Source organism: Sprattus sprattus (assembly GCF_963457725.1).
Source record: "Sprattus sprattus genome assembly, chromosome: 5".
Lineage (NCBI taxonomy): Eukaryota > Metazoa > Chordata > Actinopteri > Clupeiformes > Clupeidae > Sprattus > Sprattus sprattus.
Genome location: NC_137924.1, coordinates 18,804,444 through 18,820,575, shown reverse-complemented (window position 1 = coordinate 18,820,575; position 16,132 = coordinate 18,804,444). Strand labels below are relative to the sequence as shown.

At 41.4% G+C, this 16,132-nt stretch overlaps 1 protein-coding gene across 9 annotated transcripts in view; it reads right to left on the bottom strand.

Annotated features, from left to right (window-relative positions):
- The window catches only part of ttn.2 (titin, tandem duplicate 2), a 167,591-nt gene that overhangs the window by 131,030 nt on the left and 20,429 nt on the right, over window positions 1-16,132 (bottom strand). For all 9 annotated transcript variants that reach the window (XM_080839079.1, XM_080839080.1, XM_080839082.1 and 6 more), the window contains exons 30-36: window positions 15,932-16,073; window positions 15,657-15,825; window positions 12,913-13,144; window positions 12,427-12,711; window positions 12,108-12,233; window positions 11,813-12,001; window positions 6,749-6,799 (exon numbers count right to left, since the gene is read on the bottom strand). In XM_080839079.1, coding sequence (XP_080695205.1) covers window positions 6,749-6,799; window positions 11,813-12,001; window positions 12,108-12,233; window positions 12,427-12,711; window positions 12,913-13,144; window positions 15,657-15,825; window positions 15,932-16,073 — 1,194 coding nt within the window. The remainder of the gene's footprint in view (window positions 1-6,748; window positions 6,800-11,812; window positions 12,002-12,107; window positions 12,234-12,426; window positions 12,712-12,912; window positions 13,145-15,656; window positions 15,826-15,931; window positions 16,074-16,132) is intronic.

The following is a 16,132-nucleotide window of genomic DNA, read 5'->3' as shown; positions in this document are numbered from 1 at the left end:
CTCAGGAGAGGGCAATCCAAAAACTTCAGCACAAAAGAGCAATGTTTCTGTTTCATACAATCTCCGTTTAGTGAGGGGCTTAAGGAAGGCTGGAGGAATTCCTTGGACTTTTTCCTGAAGTGACCCTATGCCAATAGAGCTATACCCTTCATGGAGAATGTTTGAATCATCTATTGTGAACACTGGAGGTGTAGTTTCAATACCTTCATCATCAGGAGATCTAAAAAATCTAGTAGGAGAAAATGATGTATCGCTATAACCTGTTGGAGGCCTTTTAAGTTCTAGGGGAGAATATGGATATTGAGGGGGTGTCATGAAACCCCCAGGACTATCCGAAGGAGTTTGCAATGATTCAGGGGATTTAGGAAGCTGAGAGATTTCAGTAGATGAAGCAGGTGTGTAGAAGCGTTCAAGATCTACAACATCCTCACTAAATGTACTGCCCACTTCGATAGACATTTCTGATTCAGGTGACATAGGTCTGGCCCACTCTGGGGGATTGTAGTAATCATAGACAGCACTGAAGGTGACCTCTTCCTCTACCAATGCGCCTACCCCTGACGCACCAGGTAAAGCGTCTTTCCTTTGTACACAACTGGCTTGTTCAGCACTTGGCCGCTGCTGTGCGCCCTCTGATATAAGATAGGTGGCTAGAGATGCAGTTGTGTCCACCTGCCCTTCATCCCCTTTGCTGACAGCATGATCCTGTTTCTCCTGCATCCCTGCAGACTGTTTTTGACCAATAGAATGGGATTCCATCTCAAGATGACTTCTGCCTGGCCTCACAAATGCTCCTGTGATACCTTTGCCATCAAGGCCTTCCACTACACCATCTGCACTTGCGGCAGCAGACACTTCGACTCTTTGTTGTAAATTGCTGGCTGTGGCCAAAACTGCTTGTGGCCTTACAAGTGTAGGTGACTGGTGCACTTCAGTTACATTTGACAAGGAAACAAAATGATGGGCGTCACTGGGTGCTTCAAAAGCAGCTCCCTCCAGTGAGCTTTCTAATATTTCTTGTGGTGTGTCTTTTCCGACTGAGACAGCATTTAACTCAACATGAATGTTCTGGGATGGTTGCCCTGAAACATCTGTCTCCATATTTGATGCCAACTCCGTCTTAAAGTGCTCAGATTCAATTGCAACAGCTGGAATATCCTCTAGTGGGAACTGTGACTCGGTTTGGTTTCTGGGTTCCTCAGGAGTAGCAGCTGAAGATGCTTGTGTCTCAAATGCCTGCTTTAATTTTGAGACTTTCACATCTGCACTAGATGCTTGCAATCCACAACCGGTTATAGTAGGAGCTTGTTGTGATGCTGCCTGCTTAGTGAGTCTGTCTTTAGAGCTTTCTTGGACATTCTGAGATTCCTGCTGTGCTTTTTCACTCACTATTTCTGTCACTTGCATAGAACTGGCCAAGGTCTTTCCCTTCACGACATCAGAAATGTCAAGAGTTGTACCGCTGGTAACTGAAGGTTCACTCATCCCTGTAACATTGATAGGTGAAAATCGAGAATCAGATGCCAAGGAATCAAATGATACATCAGCAACACTATCCACTTGGCCGAATGTATTACTTGCGCTACACCTGTACGTTCCCACATCTGAATAAGCGATTTTTTTGACATACAGCCTATATATGTTTTCATGCTCTTCAAATGTATACTTTCCCAGGCTCAAGTCCAAGCACATGTCATCTTGAAACCATGTAACGACAGGAGCGGGGTCACCAGTGATAATGCACTCAAGCATAGCAGTCTGTCCCTCAGTACAGCTGATGTTCTCTAGTTCTCTGACTACATGTGGGGCTTCACCCGCAACATCAAACGAAAAGGTGAACTTGTGCCTCACAGTTTGATCAGTGCTCTCGTCAACTGGAGACTCTGGGGCCATCTGAATAGGCTCAAATGTTTCCTCTTTATCATCCTCCCTCATCTCCGGGACTGGTGTCGGAGCAGTGATCCTGATCTCAACGGGTGAAGAATGAAGAGAAGAGTCAGAGGTACGTGTCAGATGCACAAAAGTCTGGGGAACCTGGAGGGTTGATTTCCCTTCGTTGCCTGCATCCATGTAAAATTCTAGCTCTCCTTCAATCATTTGTTCCTCACTTAGTTCTGAAACATCTGTCACTTTGACTTCCTTTGGTGAGAGGGGCAATGTTGTTGGCTGATCACTATCAGTTACTTTCAATGTGCAGGAGCAATTTGCTTTTCCATATTTATTAGAAATGACACATGCAAATGTGCCCTGGTGGTCTTTTGTGGGGTAGTATATTGTCAGTGTTGTTTCATTTGTTTTTGCGCGTATATCATAGTCAGGATCTCTAAATATTGGTTGATCATCTTTGAACCAAGAAAATCTTGGCTCAGGGTCTCCTTGGAATTGACATTTAAATTCAGCCATCTCACCTTTCCTTACTTGCATGGACACCAATTTCTTTGTAAAAACAGGTGCAGTGTCATTGTCAACTTGTTTTTCTGTGTCACCTTGTGATGCCCCTTCTCCTGAATGTATAGTGGTTGGATCCTCCTCTGGCAACATAGCTTGATGCGTGGGACTCATTTGCTGTTGACTGTCTACTACTAACCCAGTCCTCTCCTCAACCATTCTGTTACTAAATTCACTATGGGAAGCGCCTGCATGCCGTGTTGGTGATTGCCTTGTCAGCGTTGTAGGAGAGAGACTTTTTTGTTGTAATGTAGGTCCAGCTGTGGCACCTACTAGACCCAAGTCTTCCTCTGTCTTTTTTATTTGGGCTTGTGATTGTTCAACCATAGACCAGTTAGACTCTAACTCAACAGGTTCATCTTGTTCAGACAGAATATCCTGTTGCCATTTCAATGTGCGTTTAGCCGATGCTTCTTCCTCACTCACAAGGTAATCGCTCTCAGTTCGAACCTTTTCATTATTTTCATGAGATATGGTTCCCTGCTGAAGTCGTGACAAAGAAGGATCTGCTTGATAATCTTGCGAATCATCAGCGAGGAATCTTTCTTTTGCTGTTTTACCTGAACTTTTGGTCTTTTGCATTGGCTGTGTAGTTGAAGCTTGAGCTGTCTTTCGAGAATTAGCATGGTGCTTCTCAGTTTCAACCCATTCAGGATCTACTCCTACAGCTCCTTGCTCCTGCTCAGTCAAAACGTCATGTTGCCATTTTATGATTCTGTCAGCCAAGGCTGCCTCCTCACTTACAAACTCTTCAGTCTTACTTGTCAGTTCACTGATATTTTCTCTAGACAACTGGAGCTCACTACGGGATAAGAACTCACTTAGTTTTCTGTCTTTTCCAGGGGACTTTGATAACTTCTTATGCGGCACATCTGGTTCAGGTGAGGTTTCTTTCACAGCCTCTTTTCCAGTCAAATACTGCTCAGAATCTAATTCTTTGAACCTGCCTGATATTGGGTGATGTTGATCATACTGCACATCTTCTTTTCTATGTCTGACAGCTCGGTATTCATCCTCACATTCAGTAACCTCACTTTCCGAAGTCTTCTTATGAGTGCTCTGAGCAGAAATACCTTCCTGTTGAAGCTGCAAGTCTTGTTGTTGACCATACTGCACATCTTCTTGGCGGATTCGAGGTCTGACTACTGGGCATTCACCCTGTTGTTGAGTCACTTCCAAAGTCTTTTCGTGAATACCCTCTGCCGAAATACCTCCCTGAGCAACCTTGGTTTCTGTCATTCTCTTCCTATGTTCGTCTCCAACAGCCCCTTCCTGTTCAGTTAAAATGCCATGTTGCCATTTCATGATTCTTTCAGTAAGAGCCTCCTCTTCGCTCACCAACTGTTCACTCTGACTCGTAAGTTCTGAAATATTTTCTCTTGAGAGGTGTATATCACCTTTGACTAAGCGTTCACTTCGCTTTCTCTCTTTTACAGGGGATCTTGACGTTTCAGGTGATGTTTCTTTCTCTGCTTCGTTTCCAGCCAAATCCTCCTCTGTTTTTTTTAACTGCGAATCTAATTTTTTTGACCTGCCTGATAGCGTGTGTTGTTGATCATACTGCACATCTTCTTGCCATTTTCTATGTCTGTCAGCTCCGTATTTATTCTCATGTTCAGCCACCTCACTTTCCAAAGTCGTCTCATGAAGACCCTCTCCAGACATAGCTCCCTGTTCAAATTGTCGTTCAGACATTCTCTGGCTCTCTCTCTCCATTACAGTTTCACTAAGAAACTTTTCTTTTGCTGTTTTGACTTTCAACGTTCGGGCTGATTGTGTAAACGCAACATCCTCTCTAGAAATTTTGGTTTCTTTGGCAGCATAACTCTTCTTTGCAGACTCCCCTGCCTCAAGCCATTCCAAAACATATGGCTCTTTCTCCTTAATCATTGCCTCTTCACTCCATTGCTCTGAACTTTGCCGGTCCTCATCGACCAGCATGTCATATTCCATCTCCTTCTGAGAGTCATGTTGTAAAGTGACATCTTTTTCAACTAGTGTCACAGCTTCTGCATGAGCACCCTTAATTTTCACCTCCTGTTCTTTGAGTTCACCCTTCATTAGCTGAATTGCCCTTGCTCTGGACTGGGGTTGAAATGAATGCCGGACACGAGGTGGACCTGATTCTCCACTTTGAGAACTTAGCCCTGTAATTCTCTCCAATCTGCTCTGATAGTCAGCTGAGCTTTTGCTCTCTGCCTGATCGCCTGCCCGGATTGCATGCTGTACTTCAGGCAAGGTGGAAGGTCTGACCCTCAGCCTCTCTGCATAATCTGCATAGCTGGGTTCACTTGCAACTGATTCCAGGTCAAATTCTGATGATGACATCGTCGACATAGACATTCTCTTTTTCTTTTTAACTGCATTTTGCAGGAGGTTCAGTTTAGCCCTAACTTCCCCATGAAGGCTGTCTGTGTCACTGAATCGGTCACTGTACCGGTCACTACAGCGGTCACTCAATTTGTCACTAAAGCGGTCACTTAGCCTGTCACGCCCTGTCAATTTATCACAGTAGATGTCACTATAACGATCATTGAACCTTTCTTGTCTCTCAAACATTGGGGTTGGGGAGCGTCCCCGCTCAGAGGCTGTTTCTAGAGATTGTTTGTTGTCTGGGGCCTTTGAAGGAGAGGAGGTTCTGAAATACATGGTACGAAACATGGCACTTTTAGATCTCCTTCGCCCTCTTTGCTCTTCAGATTTTTTATCAAATGGAGAGCCAACACATCTAAGGTCGACTCTGAATTTTCTCTCCGCCTTCGGGTCGGACAGGGAGTCTAAGCTTGAGCTCCGTTCACGGTTTTTTGATTTTCGCATACGAGACACATAATTAGCATCTTGTTCTTCCTTTAGAGAAACCAGAAGGGATGCTGTGGTCTCATCAGATCCCTCAGAATTGATAGCCATCACCTTGTAACTTCCTGAATCCTTGTCTACTATTTTGTCAATTATTAAACACGTGCTGTGCAAATGCATTTTACTCTCTGTATGTATTCTACGGCGCTGTCCCCTGTGAATCTGTCTATTGTTATGGAACCACAAAATGGTTGGGGCTGGATAAGCTATTATTTTGCATCTGAAGGCAGCAGGTTCACTCTCTAAAACAGACTGAAATTTGAGCTTTTTTGTGAAAGAGGGCTTAATGTTTTCTGATGGTGGAGAAGAACACAAAAGAGCATGCTCTAAACTTTCTTCAGGGTCTGAGAGAGCTCCTTGTTGCTGTCTTCTACTATCCTGGGATTCAGTTCCTTCATTAAAAAACAACTCTGCAAGAGAAGGGAAAAAAATGTTCATGAAATGTCCACTGGTTGAAAAAAAATGGAAATTGAAAAAGTATTTTCAAATGGAATATTAATGAAAATATTAAAACACATGCAACAAGTCACAAAGCCAGAAAAAACAGATTCACTCACCATATTTGTTCGAATAAACGCAAGACTTGATTCTTTATTAAACATTCTGACGCGAAAATCGCTTGATGTTTTGTTCCTTCTTCTGTGGACATTTCTTCAAAGCATAAATTTCTTAAAAGGCATAAATGTTTCCAAATAAAACTGCTCGCTTAAAAAAATAACTGTCTTGTTGATTAACGTTATGTGTCTATCCTACAATATTTCTTACCTGACTTGCAGAAAGATGAATAAACGCCCTTTCTAATCCTTCAAATACTCAAATATTTAAGACATCGTCCTCCAATAATAAAAAATAGGTTCAGAGCAATAAAGCAGATCAAGATTTGCATGAGAAGGCGTTTATTCGAACTAATATAGTTTACAAGTATAATCATGTTATTTAAAAAAGCAAACAACATTAATCACATCCCGCTATCTGCAAGCCAGTCTAAGAAATATTTGCAGGAAGGAGTTCCAGATGCAAGGAATGAAATAAACAATTAAAAGATGTGGCTACTTCCATATCTTTTAAGTCATTATTTCCTGGGGTCTGGAAACTTTAAAAGATTCTAATCCTGCACCTTTTTTTTTATTCATGAAACAACCAAGAAATGTTCCTCATGCTTTAAACAGGAAAAATAGATGCAGAACTCCACTTTGCAAAAACTGCTGTGAAGCAAGCATTTTAACAATCAAATTGCTTGCTGTGTAAAAACATCAAAAGTTCCAAACATACAGAAATCAAAAATATAAGACAAACCTTTCACAATAAAAAAAAGACACAATTGCAATTGCATGCAGTATGTACCATCACCATCACTTAATATGCTCAGAGACATTACATTCAAAACAGTGTTTGAGTAACATCATCTCAGTGACTGAAACAGAAAGTAATTGTTGCACCCTACCTTTGACTTCTTCCTCAATTTTGGCTTCAATCACCTCTTGCACTTTCGGCACTATAAAAATTGAAGAATAAAGAGGAAAGTAAGATTAAGCCAATTGTACCAACAAAAATAAACACATTCAAATATTCAAATGTACCCCACAAAAAAGCCAAATCAAATGAATATCTATCCAACCCAGTATTGAAGATGAGAAAAGGGTTTACATAAAGGTGGAAATTGTGGATGGGATTTTGAAGAGCATGCAATTGCCAACATGGCCAAATAAACTGGGTACTGAATCCAGCTTCTATAATTGCGTTTAGAATCTTGCTGGTGGGTGTAAAGATTGTCCAGCCCAGGACCAAAATGTGTATTTAAACTACACACACCAACTTCAGGGATAATGGAGAAAGAAGAAGTCCTTAAGAATCATGTCAAATGACAGTAGGAGAGGGATTACTCCTTATAACACAGTGCAAAGACACACCTTCACCTGGTTTAGCATTTGGTGACAATGTGTCAGTCAACTTTGCAAGAGTACCACTGTGGTCATCAGTTGCTTCAAGGGATGATTGTGGTGTCCTCAAACTCATAGTTTGTCTAGATTCATTGAAAGAGGGATATCTTTCTGAACTCTGGGAGCAGTCCTTAGAAACTGTAGGAATTCTGTCAGCTTTAGAACCTATTTCTAAAAACAAGAGAAATTCATGGTGTGCTCTTAATTTAGCTGCTTCCACAAGAATATAATTAGATGAAAAGATCTTCATTAAAAGAGAGGTGAGAAATTTGATGGATGAGATGAGGATTGTATGATGATTTTCACTGGAAATAAGCTACCAAGAAATAAGATTTATGCAATGAAATGATATGAGATGAGATGACAATCTTCTTTAAAACTATATCCACCTTCTACCATGGTGAGTTGTGCTGATGTTCTTCTCTCGCCTTGTCTGTCCTTCACCAGGCAAATGTAAGTTCCTTGGTCTTCAGACTGGACATTCCAAATGGTAAGCGTCACCTCTCCACCATTTTGTGCAAGTCTCACTCTGTCTGTATATATGAGCTCCGTTCCATTATGATACCACACAATCTTAGAGAAGTCTGGATCATCAAACTTGCAGGTAAACTGAGCTGTGTCATTTGTTTTCACATCAAGATTAGTCATTCTGCTTTCCAAAATTATGCTAGACTTGTCTATAGGGGCAAGTCCCTGAGAGACACTTCCTTGGGTTGTAATCTCTTCAATGTAAGAATCAGGAGCTTGAATAAGCTCTGGTGAATCTTCCCACTGTAGTCCTTCTCTCTTTCTGACTTTGTCAGTCATTATAGAGGTATCAGGCAACAATGTCTTTGGTCTGTCATCTTCAAGATAAGTTTGTGGTCGGTGGATATCTGAGTCATAATCAACAGAAAGAACTGGAGAAGTGTCCTCGACCACTGCAATTTCCTCAAATGACTTTTTTGCTGATATTGGTCTCTGAATCTCTGTATCTCTAATTAGTGAAATATCCTTAGAGCTTTTTCCCTTAAAACTCTCAACTAAGAGTACATCATGAGGTAAATCAATTTGATGTTCTGAGGTAATTGTCTGCGTTGGATCTCTGCCGCTCTGTGGAAGGTATCCAATTGATGGTGATATCACCATGGTGGACTTTTTTTGGATAGAACCTGGTTCATGTGGAGTATCTGGCAAATTTACTTGTGCTTGCATTTCTTTCACATCAGATTCAACTCTGTGTGAGACAGATGCTTTACATAGCATGGTCTGTTGAGGAAATGTTTTTCCAGATTGGCTAACTATGGACTTTGCAGCAGAGACTGTTTGTTGCTCATTCTTCACTGATGACTGGGATATCATCATGATGGATTTCCCACACATAGTTTCAGATTCCTGGCTGCTGCCTAGCCAGCCACCTTCTTTAGAGGCATGTTCCGGAACAGCATCATCACTTGGGCCTTGTTGAGGAAGCCCTTCCTGCATTCTCTTGGACATAGCAACATATTTTTCTAAAATAGCCCTTTCCTGCTTAATAGCCCCACTGTGAGGTGATGGAAATATCTTTATTAAGGACTTTCCTACAACCATTTCAGATTTTTGGCTTGTAGTTGGCCTGTTTATCTGTTGTTGATCGCCTGATTCAATGCTGTAGGGGAGGCCTGAAGTTTCATAATCTGATGTTTGTTGGGGAACGTCTTCACTAATAAGCACAGCTAAATTCTTTGAAGGAAGCATTGCTTGACTTTCTCTGGGGGTAAGTTCAGGCAAATGTACTTCTGGAGACATTTCTTTAGTGCTGTGTGAGACAAATGAATCAGAATCAGTCTGATGTGGAGGCTTTTGCTGTGAAATGCCCATAACTGATTTCTTTGAAGTGGTCATTTGCACCAAAACTTCCCCACTTGTTGGAGATGCAGGGGATGCCTTCATTAAGGACTTTCTTCTAAGAGTTTCAGAAATGTGGCTTGAGGCTTGCATATCTATCACTTGCCTGGAATCTGGTTGAGTTTTGTAGGCTAACAATGAAATGTCTGAAACTATATTTGGCTGATGAATACTGCTATTTTCATGTTCTAATACAACAGGTTTAGATACTTGGCTATCACACAGCCACTGTATCGGCTGGATTTCCTTAGAACCAGCCTTATCACTAGATTTTTCCATAGTGGTCATAGACTTGCTCACTGTGGACATCTTTGAAGTGGTAATGTCTTGAGGAATATTCATGTCTTTTACTGATGACTGAGATATCCTCATAAGTGACTCTCCTGACACTGGTTTTGATACTTGTCTATTGTCAGGCAAATCCCTTTGTGTTTTTTGCCAGTAAGCTGATTCAGTGAAGGCAGGAATGTCATTAACCGAGAAAGGGGGCAGTTTTTCCTTGGAAATGCTAACAGCTGTCATTTGCTGCTGAACAGTTCTACTTTCCTGAGGTGACAAAGATATCTTCATCAATGACCCTCCATGAGTGGTCTCAGATATGTGGCTATCATCAGGTTGACCAGGCTGTTGGACTTCTTTGGAATGAGATTCAACACTGTGTGAGAACACAGAGGAATGTAGAGCAGGCTGAGGAAACTCGTCTAACCTATCCTTTGGCAACATCACAAAAGACCTCTCTGAAGAACTACCACCCTCCTGAATAACCTTGCTTTTGACTGATGTGTGTGATTTCCTGATATAAGACCCGTCTAATGTATTATCCATCTCTGGGTGAGATTCCTCAGAATAAGATTGTACCTCATGAGGGCCTGTAGCTGTACCAGCTGAAATGTTCAGCTGAATGATCTCTTCGGAAATCTCACCCATACTCATGGTAGATGTATGTGGCATCTTTTGCACAGAATGTGAAGACATCGATACACTAGATCGGTCAAAGAGAGTTTCTGTTTTTTGTGGTTCTGCGGTAGAAGGAGTCATTGGGGATATCTTCATGAAAGACATTGCTGTAGAAGTGTTGGCTAATTGGGCACTTTCTGGCATATCCTCTTTTGGCAAGAAATGTTTTGTATAGTGCTCCTTTCTTTGAGTGATTAAAGGGATTCTTGCTATAGACGATTCACTTTCAGGGTGTACAGTCTTTTTCTTTTTGTTCATGTCCAGAGATATTTTTGCGACAACCTCATCAGTTTTTACAGTTGGTTTCAAAAGCAATAATGATTTTGTAGACATTTCCAAGACAGGGACATTGTCGATGAAATGTCCCTTTGGTTTTATGTCTTTAAAAAATGCTTCCATGTGATGAGTGTCTGGAGGGGTAGTAAGACTTTCAGATGTCAAAGAGTCCCCTATCATAGGAGCTTCCGTCAAAGTCTTTCTAGACAAACTGTCAAATGATTTGCCTGTGTAGTCTTCTTTAGTCTTGGCAGACACTGAATACGTTTCAACATGGAGAGAGGCTGCAGGGCTTTTGACATTCCCTGTCTGAAAGACGACAGCTTCCAAAAGAGTTTTCCCAAGACTTAAGGCAGTTGGCCTATCTATACATTTCATTGTTTCATCTGAACAATACAAAAGAACAAATGAGAACATTTTACTTGGTAATCAAGAGGATATTACAAGCATGTATACATGACAACCATTATTAAGACAGTATGTGTAAATGACAATCCACTCAAACAGGGTGTAGTAGTGAAAGTGAGAGAAAACGAAAGTGAGGTCCACATCAAACAATACAAGTGGTGTGGATCATTGAAGGTGAATTTCAGAGCAAGTAGAAAAGATAGGAAAGATAGGAAAAAAATATCCTAAAAACGCACACAGCGATTAGCCTGTTCGTGAAATTAGTAGTGAGTGAGTAATCACGATCTCACTGTGATCTTACTTTAAGGGAATATTTTTTTTTAATGATGGTGTGTTACTGAAACCACAAACTTCTTGAGTTCAATGATAGTCAATTTACCTTCTGTAGTTACTGTCAGGATAGCTGTGCAAACCGCCTCTCCTGTGCTATTGATTGCTCTGCATGTGTACAGTCCGGCATGCTCAGAAAAGGCATCAACTATGATTAGTGTGGCAGTGTTTGTCATCTCATCGAAATGGAAGACAACATTTTTGGTTGGCCTTATGGGTTCCTGGTTGTGATACCAGCAGATTTCTGGCTTCGGCATACCGGATACACAAGCATGGAATCTGGCCACTTCCCCGTGATATACGGAGCAGCTCAAGATAGGCTGCATGAAAGTGGGACTTTGACCAATTGGTTCCTTCTTAACACTTGATATGCTTGTGGAGAGACTGGATGTGGCATGCCACTGTTTGGATGCAGTGTCCTGAACGTACTTTTCTCCTGTAAGGAAGTATCCCACTATTCAGTACATAAACATGAAGCTTTTGTTAAATGCTATAAGATATATGTTATGAAATGTAAGTCACGATTAACTGTTTTTGTGTAAGAACACTAAGGTTTGGTTGAGCATAAAGGATCCTCATATATAGGGGCCATGTAGATTGTCATAGTAGTAACTATTGTAGTGGGACCATAGTTTGGGATCAACATTCAACACAAAACACTATTCATCACAAGGTCCTTGCAAATATTTCGACAATCTCAAGTCCATATGACTCCAAAAGATGAAACTCACCATCAAGTTTCAGAACGGCAGAGCATGATACCATTCCTGCAGAGTTACGGGCAACACAAGTGTACTCCCCCTCATCTTCAGGGTAAACCCTGGCGATCTCCAGTTTGCAGTTATCGTCAAACTGGGACATCCTGAAGAAGTCGGACTGCTTGATCTCCTTATCTTTGCAGTACCACAAGATATTCAGATCTTGACAGAGAGAAAAACAAGTCAGTGAATCAAATATAGTTACCAGATATACCTATAATATGGTGAAATATTTGATCACAACATAGGATGTCATTGAGAGACATACCATCACCAGAGACACGGCACTGGAATCTGACAGATTCAGCCTCCTTGGCAGTGGCATTGTAAATTGGAGAGATGATGACAGGGGGAGAGAGAGGAGCACCTGAGTCAGGGGACACCACTTCAGAGACTGGAGAAAAGAGAAGTCACAAGTCATAAGGCATTATTATTTTCTTCTCATGTCTGATAAATGTCACTCTCACCAACACTATGGTCTAAACATTATAGAGTTTCATTTCTTTTCAGAGCATTGCTTGCCAGTTAAGTTTGTGTTTGTGTGGCTTCTTAAGTGTAATGAAGTGTATGAATAGAAACACATTTACCTTCCACAGTAAGATTAGCAGAGCTAGTTGCCTGGCCAGAGTCATTCGTGGCCACACAGTTATAGACTGCGGCATCCTCTGGAAAGACCTCGATCAACAGCAGTGCGTGCTCATTTCCATCTCGAAGGAACTTGCACTTGAACCCAGCTGTCAGGGCCTGGGAGTTCTTGTACCAAGCCACCTGAGGCTGAGGAATTCCTGTCACCTCCACGGTGAAGCGGGCAGGCTTGCCAGCCTCAACGGTGAGAGGCTCCATCTGGCGAACAATCCTGGGTGGCTCAGGAACTGTCGGGAGATAGAAGTAATGGGGGTTTTACAAAAGTGCGGAGAGACAAGTTCAGGCAAAATACTCTGTGAATTACTAGTAAAAATTAAAGTAGACGAACACGAACATTTTTCATGCTAGATTATATTTGAGAACAGATCACTTCTAGTAGGTCACCACAGATGTTTAGATATTTGGAGCATCACCAGTGTGGTACTCACTTTTGACGTGAAGCGTGACCACACTCCTGTTCTTGCCAGCGATAAAGGTGTACTCCCCAGCATCAGTTCTGTATGTCTCAGTGATTGACAGGCGGTGGATCTTCCTAATGGTCACATAGGAGAAACGCTCCTCTGAGAGAATCTGGATTTCAACTCCATTTCTCAGCCAGCGGCCGTCAATGTCCTCCTCATTGACTTCAAACTCAAATGTAGTTCTATGTTTCTCAACAACCTAAAACAAAAGAAAAGTATTTATTGTCACCACTTCTAACATGAATAGATTAATGGTGAATCCATTTAGTTTTGGAAAGAACAGACATTGACTGGTAAACAGTGGCGGTGCGTCAATAGTGGGCGCATATACCAAATAATTAAAATAAGAAATGTGCCGTGTTTACGTGTTAAATGTGTGTGGGAGACCGTAAGCCCCTGTCAACAACCACTAAAATGTGTCCGAGCATTATAAATTGCCATTCGTCAGTACTGAGAAAAGCCCCTCCTCCCTGGAGGGGTCCCGACCATATGGGAGTCTATGGCAGTTCTCTAACCCTTCTCTGTCATTTCGGCATGGACATCTTCTCATTGGCGGATTGAAAGTTAATCCTGGGGCGCAAAATTTTGCGCCCTAACCAATGACATTGGCCCTCATTCTCGATCTTTTTCTGTAATTCTTCAGAAATGTTTCTTACACGACTTCGCAAAAACAACGTAAGAGAAACGCTTCTGCTGCATTCCCGCACACTTGAAAATGTGTTCATAAGCAGCCGAAGTCTTCTCAGCTGTGTTCCTTCCGATTAGTTTCTTAGATTGATGCGCATTCTCGTGAAAGTGGATTTGCATACATACACGCCCCGCCAGCTCCTTATTAAGGCACGCAGCCATTAACCAAGTGTGCTGTCGGATTTTCCCAAATCCACACGAAAGCAACTCGTAACAGGTGTTTATTAATAAGATGGAGATATTTTCTTACGTTGAACTTCCGAAGTCCGTAAAACACATTTAAGAAGTCACTTTAAAAAAAAAAAAAAATCAAAAATGGCTACCATAGGTGTGAAGACAGGTCACGAGTAGGAGTATAAAACACAGTCAGTGCTCTCAGCCAAAATAGCCACCATAGGTGTGAAGACTGGTCACGAGTAGGCGTATAATTCGCAGTAAGTGCAGTGACAGTTCTTAGAGATTGGGCTTAGTGTTTATTTATTTATTCACTTACATTTGCAGTGTTCGTGTACATTTACAATCACATTCAGTCATTTAGCAGACGCTTCGTCCAAAGTGAAACGTAATTGTTAATGATATAAATATTCTCGTATTTATTATTATTATAATTAGTTTAATCTGAGGATGTCTGTAGAGTTGACGTGAACGCAATCACCAAGGAGTTCTAACAAATTCAACCGTTAACCCTTTTAACACAGTTTTTTCAAATGTCATTCCTCAACGCGATTCCTCAAATAACCACAAGATGGCCCGTGGAATCGCATTTGAGAAGATTCCGGCAGAGTTACGACTGCTATTTCGCGTTCTGAAAGTCTTCTGAAGTTCAGAAGAAAGCACAGAAGAAAAAAATATGGAGAATGGCAAATGTTTTCCTAAATCCTGCGAAGTGGAGTTCCTTCTGAAATCCTTCTGAAAGTCTTCCCAACTGCTATCGAGAATGAGGGCCATTGTTTCCTATCGTTTCTTATTTCAACGTGATTAGACTATTCGCCGAATCAAAGACCAGAGATGATGATATGATGTCATTCCCTCACATCACTTAAGCGTCTAGGAGAGCAGCATAGCTAGCAGAAATGTTGGTTTTGTGAATATGGCGACATCAGCGACTGAAAACTCTGTGGTATCTTTATGTGAAACACCCTTTATTCGTCGATTACACAAGAAGAGAGTGAAATACTTGGGACCCGAACGTCCGGATATAAACATTCAGCAGCAGACCACTGATAGCACCCAGAGCTTCTCTCAAACCTGTAGGCTATGCTAAGCAGAGTTGGTTAGCTGGTTGTTCAGTTAGTTATGCGTCGTTTTGTTTTTCCTCTCTGTTGTTCCAAAGTCCGGGGTCTGAAACACTCTGGATTGCAACGGGAATGAGGAATCTAAAGCACTTTACTGAAAAATGTAAAAGCATGAATCTGGCCTTAGCCATCTAAATATCAGCCTGAAGCTAAACCTCTTTGGAAGACTAAATATTGCAGAGCAGTTGGACGAAGGGTACCGAATTGGAATTCGAAAACATGTAGTATCATCCAGTGTTTCTGAATCTATTCTGCTCTAAACCTCTAGTATCATCCAGTGTTCCTTAATCTATTCTGCTCTAAACCTCTAGTATAACCCAGTCTTTCTCACTCTATTCTACTCAAACCTCTACACCCTGTGGTTTTTTTTTATCTACTGCTCTAACCTCTAGTATCCAATGTTTCTGAATCTAGTTTACTCTAAACCTCTAGTACCCAATGTTTAAACCTCTGGAACCCAACCCAATGTATCTTAAACCATTCTGTTCTGAACCCCTAATGCCCGATTTTACAGTTTGTTGAGAGTTGTTATTGGACAGTGTTGAGCACTGTGTTTTCTTGAAATAAATCTTTGTTTTTTAATATATTCTACTCAAAACCTCTCTTGTGTTTTTTTTCTCATTGTGGAGTGCTATTGAAACTGCACCTTCCCACCTGAACTGCGCTCCCCCCAAAAAATAATTCACCAGCCGTCACTGCTGGTAAAGTGTAAGAAAGCTAAGCACTAACCGTAATCTCTTTCTCGGCAGGTTCTGTGATCCGGACATCACGGCCCTCAACGGTAAGATGAGCTTTTGACACGCTGGACCCAGCAACCACAGAGTACTCTCCAGCGTCAAACATGCGGACAGTCTGAATCATCAGACGATGCAGACATTTCTCTGTGGTAACCTTGTACCTAGAAAATGTAGAATATATTTGTGAATTAAGAACATAAAATAAGTTCAATCAATCTTTTAAGTATTTTTTCTATAACATGACCAATATGTAGCAAAGGAATATACCTTTCGGATACTTCAAGTTCCTGTCCATCTTTCATCCATGTCACCTGGATATTAGGTTCAGAGATTTCACATTCAAATATGGCCTTTTTCTTTTCAGTAATCTTGATGTCTTTGATGTGTTTTGTGAACTCAATCACACGCGCTAAAAGAGAGCAAAAAAAATGTAAATGTCACATTTCTGTTGTTGGGACGGAATTTCTG